This window comes from Musa acuminata, chromosome BXJ2-7, assembly GCF_036884655.1.
Source record: "Musa acuminata AAA Group cultivar baxijiao chromosome BXJ2-7, Cavendish_Baxijiao_AAA, whole genome shotgun sequence".
Taxonomy (NCBI): domain Eukaryota; kingdom Viridiplantae; phylum Streptophyta; class Magnoliopsida; order Zingiberales; family Musaceae; genus Musa; species Musa acuminata.
In genome coordinates, this window is record NC_088344.1 from 35,981,441 (window position 1) to 35,990,405 (window position 8,965).

The window sequence follows — 8,965 nt, forward strand, 5'->3', positions numbered from 1 at the left end:
TGCATTAGACAACATATTATCAAGTATTTTTCATGTATCTATACATACATGCATACATACATACATACATACATACATACATATATATATATATATATATATATATATATATATATATATATATATATATATTATTCTCAGTTGAACTATTTGAATTAATTTATTATGATATCCTAAAAAAATTCGAAGTTTTTTTCATGAAAATTGTATGTATTTTTTTATTTTGTTTACTTTTCTAATATATTTTTTTGAGAATACATAAGTATATTTTTACTCGTAAATCACATAAATAGATACTTTTATTGATAAATTAATATTTGATTGTCATTGGTATGATCTCGTAAGCTCACGAGGAATTATTCATTTTGAGTATGCTAGTTCGATTTTACCCTTTCAAAACTCGTGAATCCCAAAAATCGTCTCTAAAAATAAGGGTGACTTAGGAGATCTAGTGCTCATAACTCTTCTTCTAACATCATTCTAATAAATCAACATTTAAACATTATGCTAGGCTCATAAGGAATTATCTTCTCGGGCATGCCTGCGATTTTATATTTTCAAGCCTCATGAACCTCAAAAGACACAGTGATTCAGAGGGTTTATCAATCCTTAGTTCCCCTACTGTTTAACCAAGGATTAAATGTCCTTATCATTTTCATTCTACTCTTCAACATTTATGCTTTAATTTAAGAGAGAGTGTTGAAAATGATAATACATTTGAAAAAAAATAAAATAAATGAAGGATCTCTTAATTAATCCATCAAGATGATATTGTGTTGCTAATTATTATGTAATTAAGATATGCTATTAATGTGAACACATCTTATATAGTGTGAGTACATTTTATACGCATTAGATAATATATTATTTATTATTGTATTCCTACTGTCTCTAAAATAAACTCTCTTGGGTGGTTTTCTTTCACAATTACAACCAATTAGCTTGGAATAGTATTAAGCTATTCCTGTGTGATCTTTTGTTTCATTGTATGCAAAATCAATTTGATCCTATCTGTTCTTGGCTTCCAATTTTGATCATAAATAGGAAGGTGAGGAGGTCTCAAGCCGGTGCACGCATCGAAGACCCAATCGCGACTCCACACCGGGGGTTCACCAGATCTCCTCCGTCGGATCACCACCTACGGCGGCCTTAACGCCGTCAAGTGCTTTGGTGGACGGCGACGCGGCGCTTGGGGTTCCCCGAATGGCCCAGCTGGCGATCGAAGCACCGCACGTGGCCACCTGCCCATTGTCCGGGGGAGCCCGCCTGACCGAATTACCCAAAACGCCCTTCCTCTCCTTCCCCTCGCTCGCCCAAATCCAACCCCCCCCCTCCCTTCTCCGTCAAAGATTCCGGGAATCCGCCGGCCAGGATCCACAATGCGCCGCCTCGCGAACTGCGAACCACGGAAGAGGGGGACGAATTAACACGTAATCTCAATCTCCTACAAGAAGTCAATTGGCATTAGCGTGATGTAGGGTGAGAAACATCAGTCCGAGGGAGAAGGGGAGAGAGAGAGAGAGAGAGAGCGAGAACGAGCGAGAGATTGCGTCACCGTGAGGACCGAGGAGAAGGGGCAAACAATAGAGAGCGTGGAAACGACAGAAAAGTTTCCTCTCCCCATTTTCTATTTGTTTCTCTCTCTCTCTCTCTCACTGCTTCCTTTCTTTTTCGTTCCCTTCTCCCACTTCTCTCTTCCTCCGTCTCCAAATCTACCGAGATGGGCATATCCATTCCTCTCTTTTCTCCGTGTTACCAAATCACGAGATCTTTCAGCTCTTCTCTCTCTCTCTCAGTCACTCACGCACACACACACCCCTTCTTCTTTTAAGGAGTACGTCTTTGAGGCCTTTCGGGTTGTGTTGTGTTGTTGTAGCCTTCTGTCCGTCGGCTGTGGCCATTACGGTTGTCAAAGCTAACGGCATTAATCCGTAAGAGAGACAGAGGGTGGGTTGGTGAAAGAGGAGATCCGAAGTGGTGGTCGCGAGGCTTTTGATGTCACGTGCCGGCGAGACGAGCCGACCGGACCAGAAGGCAGGCTCAGGCTTGGCTGCGCCCGGGCAGGTCGAGCCGGTCGCCGACCGGTTTCAAGCGGCCCTCCGCATGGAGGAGAACAAGCCCGACTTCCCTGACCTCGGATCCCCTGTTTCCCCCCTTCGCCCCTGCCCCGCTAACAGCAGCAGCAGCTCCAGCTCCTCCGGCTCCGCCTCCGGCAAGGTCGTCCCGCTGCCCCACTCCCCTTCCGGCCCCGCCGCCCGGAGGCCCGCTGCTCCCGACCCGGGGCGGCGGAGCCACTACAGGGAGCTCTCCGGCGAGATCAGTCAACACCAATCTGACTCCGGGCCACTAATCTTCTCCGTCGGAGGCGGATGCGGCGGTAGTATCTGCACCGCGAGCTCTCCCAACACCAATGTGCTACCTACCGGGAACATCTACCCCTCGGGAAAGATCGGAAAGACAGGGATGATGCCCAGGACGACTCCGAGGAGCGATGTGCTCGGGTCGGGCACCGGGAACTACGGCCATGGCAGTATAATGCGGGGTGGTATGAGCGGTGGCGGAGCGGCCAGACCCAGTGGTGGTGCCGGCATGGGGAATTCGGTGGATTCGACCACAAGGAGGGCGACCGGGAGAATGGATCCGCAGGAAGTGACGAGGGCAGGGAACGAGCACTACAAGAGGGGACAATACGGGGAGGCGCTGGCGTTCTACGATCGGGCGGTGGCCATGTGCCCGGAGAATGCTCCATGCCGGAGTAATCGTGCGGCGGCACTGATGGGGCTCGGCAGGTTGCAGGAGGCGGTGAGAGAGTGCGAGGAGGCCGTCCGGTTGGATCCCGCGAACGGGCGGGCGCACCATCGGCTGGCATGTCTAAATCTAAGGTGAGACCAATACTACCAAAGATCTGTTCTGGTTCACTCGCTTGTTCTTGGTTCATACCGGAGGACGTGTAGGTGCTGGTTCGTCTCCCACAATACATGTGCAGTGCAAGGGATGCATTCTCTTCACTGGTTTTGATCATTTCTTTGTTCTTTTGGTTGTCATTTGCTCCAAAGCTTCCACCTTGATGGCTGATCTGTTTTTGTGTTCTTTGTTTGCTCGCCATATAATACTGGAATCATGTTCATGTTTTTAGTTGTTCTTTTGTCAAAAGCTTTGATCCTTATGCTCGATTGATCTAGCCTGTTTGATGTGTATTTAGTTTTTGTTGGATCATGTGTTTTCTTGGAGGTTCCATGCTTATGTAGAAATCATGAGTTTGATTGAAAAGCTTCAATTTGAATGAACTCTGAGCACAGATTCTGGTGGCATTTGTTATAGGTGGAAATATTTGCTCCTCTTCTAATTGGGTAAATCCAATATTTTGGCCAACACAGACTGGATTATTTTTTATGTTGCTTTGTGATTTTCTGCTGGAGAATCTATTGCAGTCAATGCAATTATCATAGGTTTTTTGCTTCAATGCATTGCATTGTCTAATCCATTTCTTTTCACAGGTTAGGGCTAGTTGAGGATGCGAGGAAGCATCTCCTTTTAACTGGGCAGCCGCCTGACCCTGTTGAGTTGCAGAAGACTCAAGCGGTGGAGAGACATTGGGTAAAATGCGGAGATGCCCGGAAGATAGGAGACTGGAAGAGTGCATTAAGAGAAGCTGATGCAGCAATTGCTGCAGGAGCAGACTCTTCTCTGCCGGTAAATCCTGAAGATTCATTTTTTGTTTTCTTGGTGAAATTTAAATATGTAATTAACTTTCAGTTTGGCGTCTCGCAGCTAATTGCATCGAGGGCGGAAGCTCTTCTGCACCTCCAACATCCTGATGAGGCTGATTCAGTTCTTTCAATATCATCTGAATTCAAGGACTCACTCCCTTTCTCCTCAGCTACCAAGATCTTTGGTATGCTTTCCTCTTCCTATTTCTACATTGTTAGAGCGCAAGTTGATATGGCAATGGGGAGGTAAGCTGATACCTTTGGAGTTCTGCAGAATAGCATAGAAACAATTCTTGGGTGATGAGACATGGAATGGAACTCTTACAGGTTCGATAATGCAGTCACGGCAGCTGAAAAGGCCAGGAAGGTGGATGCTAGGAATGTAGAAGTGACAATGGTCATGAGCAATGTGAGGTCAGTGGCAAGGGCTCGAGCTCAAGGAAATGAGCTCTTTAAGTTGGGGAATTTCGCAGAGGCCTGTGCAGCTTATGGGGAAGGACTCAGGTACAATACATCAAATTCGGTCCTTCTATGCAACAGAGCAGCTTGCCGTTCTAAGCTCGGGCAGTGGCAGAAATCTGTTGATGACTGCAGTGAAGCTCTTAGAATCCGACCCAATTACACAAAGGCTCTTCTCAGACGAGCTGATTCCTATGCCAAGGTTGTATCACGTGATTCATTTTCTCTGACACCGAGAGATCAAGAATTATTTTGTTTTAACCCTTTTTTGTCACATTGTAATCAGCTTGAGTGCTGGGCTGAATGTGTCCGAGATTATGAAGTCCTGAGGAAGGAGCTTCCGCGGGACACTGAGGTGGCCGAAGCCTTATTCCATGCTCAGGTTGCATTGAAAACATGTCGTGGTGAAGATGTCTCCAATCTGAAGTTTGGTGGAGAGGTTGAGGAGGTCACTGGTGTAGAACAATTCCGAGCAGCAATATCTTTTCCCGGTCAGTTAGCATCTTCGAGTGATTAAGTATTCCTACTCTGTTATTGACTTCATTCTAAAACTTCATCATTACTCTTCTCCAAGCTGGTTCTAGAGTTTAGTGGTGGTACACTTGTGATCTTCAGATCACCGGTAGGACATGACTCTTCATTTCATACTGTTACTAGCAGTATGATGCACTTACTGTCTAGGAAGACGATGCTGGCTTTATTTTCCTTTTTTCTTTTTGTTTTAACAAAGTTAAATGATGATGGGACATTTTTCTTAGTTTCATGCAGCTGACGTTTCTATCTTTCAGTCATTTCATACATCCAATGAGAGAGTAAATTTGTTCCATTTCAGGAGCTTCTGTTGTCTACTTCATGGTTGCTTCGAACCCACAATGCACTGAGATAACCCCATCTGTTGATGCACTCTGTAATCGGTACCCATCTGCAAATTTTCTCAGGGTAATATTGTTAGCCCTGCATCACAGTTTGCCCATCTTTGTATCATCCATGCTTTTTTGTCGCTTGATTTCATTTTTATTTCTAAGCATTAACTTTTGTTTTGTGCTTGTACCGAAAGGTGGATATCAACCGGAGCCCTGATGTTGCAAAGGCAGAGAATGTGAGGATAGTCCCGACATTTAAGATCTACAAGAACGGGACAAGAGTGAAGGAGATGATCTGTCCGAGCCAGCAGGTGTTAGAGTACTCGGTGAGGCACTACGGTCTTTAAGATGAATAAAGTGATTCTTTTGATGTGTCCTAGGGCGAGCCCCCACCTTTCTTCGATGATTCAAAATTCAGCTCCCATTTGATCCAGCAATCGAGCTGAAGCATCATTCCCCTTTTACTTTTGCTTTGTTTGATCCCTCCATTTGCGGAGTTCCAGGATCATCATTTCCATTATCATTTCCTTTTCTGGTTAGGCTAGGATGTTCTTATCTACCGAGAAATCAATCTCGTCTTTTCTAGACGCATGTTTGTAGTATCAATTGGTGTCTGTGGAGGCTGGTTAAGATTTATTTCATGTATATAAGTCATATAGAGAAAAGCATCGAAAGCCACGGAGGTGGTAGTCGATAAAAGGGAGGGAAAAGACGGGATGTCATTGATGTTGTTGTGCTTCTGCCATGCTGATACATGCTGCTGCCATATCTGTGAAATAAAAGAATTCTTTCTCGTTTCGGTATGTGCCAACTTCTTTACTCTCTTCATCAATACCTCTTTGTTGCGTTCGGTTTTGGCACACGCCTTGATGTTATGTTGTTGATCCTTGTCTTCTCCTACCGACCGCGTGTGCTTAGCAACAGGTGCTTGCAGAGGCAGAGGGCCTCTTCACAAGGTGTTCTCAGATATTGTTTTGCTTCTGCTGTGCTGATACATGCTGAATGCTTTCTCATCTGCAACACACTTTTGACTATTTGGTTCACACAACATGCTTTGGTAATATGTTGCCAATCCTCGTCTTCTCCTACCTTGTGTGCTTTGAGATCAGCAGGTGCTTGCAGAGGCAGAGGACTGTTCTCAGATCACGAGAGAGAGAGAGCAGCAAGCAAGATGAAGCCAAAGACATGGAATGGAAGCCAGGTTGGAAGGGGAAGGGTTGCCCCTTCCTTCCGCCTGTGGAAGAAACACTAGATTTGGCTCCAAAGTCAGCTGTCATTTCTCTTCTAGGGTTGGTTGTCGGCAAGGGTGCAACTTGCGACCATTGGGTACCCCCACAACCTCTCCATGTCCTTGACCTCACCCTCCATTATGGAGCAGCACCCATGTCTTCGTTCACCATCGACAAACCAGTGGGTGGGATGTGAATGCGATCATGTCTCGTGGCTGCAGTGCCATCTCCCAACCACCAAAACCCTCGTCACTACTGTTCAAGCTTGTGCTCGTGCAACGCCATGAAGAATTGGCGGCAACAATTCCTTTTAATTGCTCTCAGAACACGGTAATGATAGTGTTCATAAAGTAGACCACATCGACATTGACATTTTGTAGTACCAAAAGGCAGCATCAAAAGAGTGATGATGATGATAGGGTTGCAGCAGTAGCTTGTTTCTTACAAGACAAGATAAGGCTTGGCACTCATTAATGGCCGGAGAGAGCGCGACTATATTTTGGATTCGTTAGGAGATTCGAGTCTATCCAACAACCTATTTGAGTCGAATTTAGATGAATTTGATAGAAAAAATGATAGATATTTAAATTAGATTTTGGCTCAAATAGAAACAGATACATAGCTTGATCGATTTAAATTGGGTTTAAGTGTTACGATCTAATCGTGATTCATTCTAATGGGTTTTGTAATTCCGTTTAATTCAAACCATTCATCAAAATGTTTAAATTAAAATTAATAATAATATATAAATTAAATTTACTCTTAATTTACTTTTGATATATAATTAAATATTAGAAATATATAGCTATGGATAAGGTTAGAATTGTTTATAGAATTATTAGATAGATATATTATTATTATTATTAATATGAGCTTATACTGGACGAGCAGTGGTTATGTCAGTGGAAAGTGACTGATTCGACATTTGGATGGATGATTAGGAGCAATGTTTATTGATTAGTGGTCCAAGATAAGATTTCTTGAGAAAATTTTTAGAAAAATCTTTAGTTCTATTTAGGGTATAAATAGAAGAGGGACATGCTTTTTTTTCACTTCTTGTCTTCGGCCATAGCAACAGAAAAATCCTTCATAGGGAAAATCCTTCGTTCCGTTGAGTCACATATAAATATATTTAAGTATTTTTACTTTTTTAATAAAGTTTTTTTAATAATTATTCTTATCTTCTATTATTTTCATCCGTCTCATCTCGCCATTACAATTTTTGTAGAAATGTATAGAGATAAGTGAAAGATCACATAATTTTAGATTCATCGAACAAAGACTGGGTTTCTTGATTGCTCTATTAACCACATGCTTCTGCATCTTCCATTCGAAAAGGATGGAAAGCAATGCTTGGCGTATAGGAGAGAGGAGAGATGAAGAAAGAATCCTAAAGTCTCAAAATGCATGTGCTTTGGTACATTTTCAAGTATTTATTTGCCTTGCGTAAAAGTTTGATGTCATCTTCTTTCTTTTTTATTCTTTTATCCATTTTCTAAGCTGTCAGATTCACATTTCCTGCCGATTTAAAATTTGAAGCCGTGATTGGCGGTGGATCAATCGATCATTCTACCTATTTATCAACCCATTTATCATGGGCTTCATGTAGCACGTGTAATCTAACCTAAGAGTAGTAATTTTTATTAGATTATGTGATTCTATCTAATTAAGTAAGATATATTATAGATATGATTAAAATTTGATTATAATTATTAATTAATAAAAAAAATAAACTTTAATTATAATAAGATTCTTTTAGAGATGATTTTGACAGAGAAATTTTCCTAATTACTTATCCTAAACCCTATGCTCATAGGGACAAAATAATATATCATTAAGAGATTGTAAACCTTCTATTATCTCTCATTTGTTGCTAATACAAGTTTGTATGAGTCCTATGAAGTATATACATATATGATGACGGTGCATCTACGGATCAGATAAATATTTTTTGAATAGTATGAAAAGGTACATATCGTATATTTGATTTATTGTTATTTGATTTTAGTTTTTAGCATAACAGTAGTATAATCATAGTTTTTATACTTACGATTGGTATAAGTGACGATGGTAATGTTACTACAGTAGTGCAATGATTGTGACGAATGTTGCGACAATGCCTACGATGGTACAGCGACGTTGTTATGACATTTACTGGTCATGGTTGGCGTCGACTAGATGCCAAAAAGCCACGGTACCCAACAGTTGTGTGATAGACTCGCAAACATCACCGAGTGTTACGACGAGAGTGTGGTCGCTAATCGGCTCATAACCACCATACGTTGGCATAACACAGTGTAGTGATGCATAATTGCACGTGAGCACGATGCGGCAACAGTGAGTTTACTGGTCAACTGCCTGAGAACAGTCACAACACCACGAGCAACACGTATACGATAGACGATTGATGCACGACTAATAAGAGATACGCGCATGGGTGCAGTAGAATGCAGTGGCAGCGATAACACCGTGAGAATTAGGGGTTTTTAAAAGGATTTTTTTCCTCTCAAAAATTAAAAAAATTCTAAAGTACTTGATTGGTTAGATAAATGAGTGAAAATAATTAATATCAATTAAGAAATTGAGTTCCACTATATTGATTGTTGATTAATTTACTAACGCCTTACAACCTAAAATATTTTAAAGAATGTATTTTTATGATTGAGTTTATGAATAATTCATAAAAGATATAGTGATACATGTT

General features: G+C 41.9%; 1 protein-coding gene across 1 annotated transcript; it reads left to right on the plus strand.

The window, feature by feature from the left end:
* Positions 1–1,342: 1,342 nt before the first annotated feature.
* LOC135617876 (TPR repeat-containing thioredoxin TTL1-like) lies at positions 1,343–6,550 on the plus strand. The gene is made up of 7 exons (XM_065118596.1): positions 1,343–2,882; positions 3,498–3,693; positions 3,772–3,956; positions 4,038–4,371; positions 4,456–4,660; positions 5,002–5,108; positions 5,227–6,550. The coding sequence occupies exons 1-7, from the start codon at positions 1,996–1,998 to the stop codon at positions 5,377–5,379; spliced, it is 2,067 nt and encodes a 688-aa protein (XP_064974668.1). The 5' UTR covers positions 1,343–1,995; the 3' UTR covers positions 5,380–6,550.
* The last annotated feature ends 2,415 nt before the right edge of the window (positions 6,551–8,965 follow it).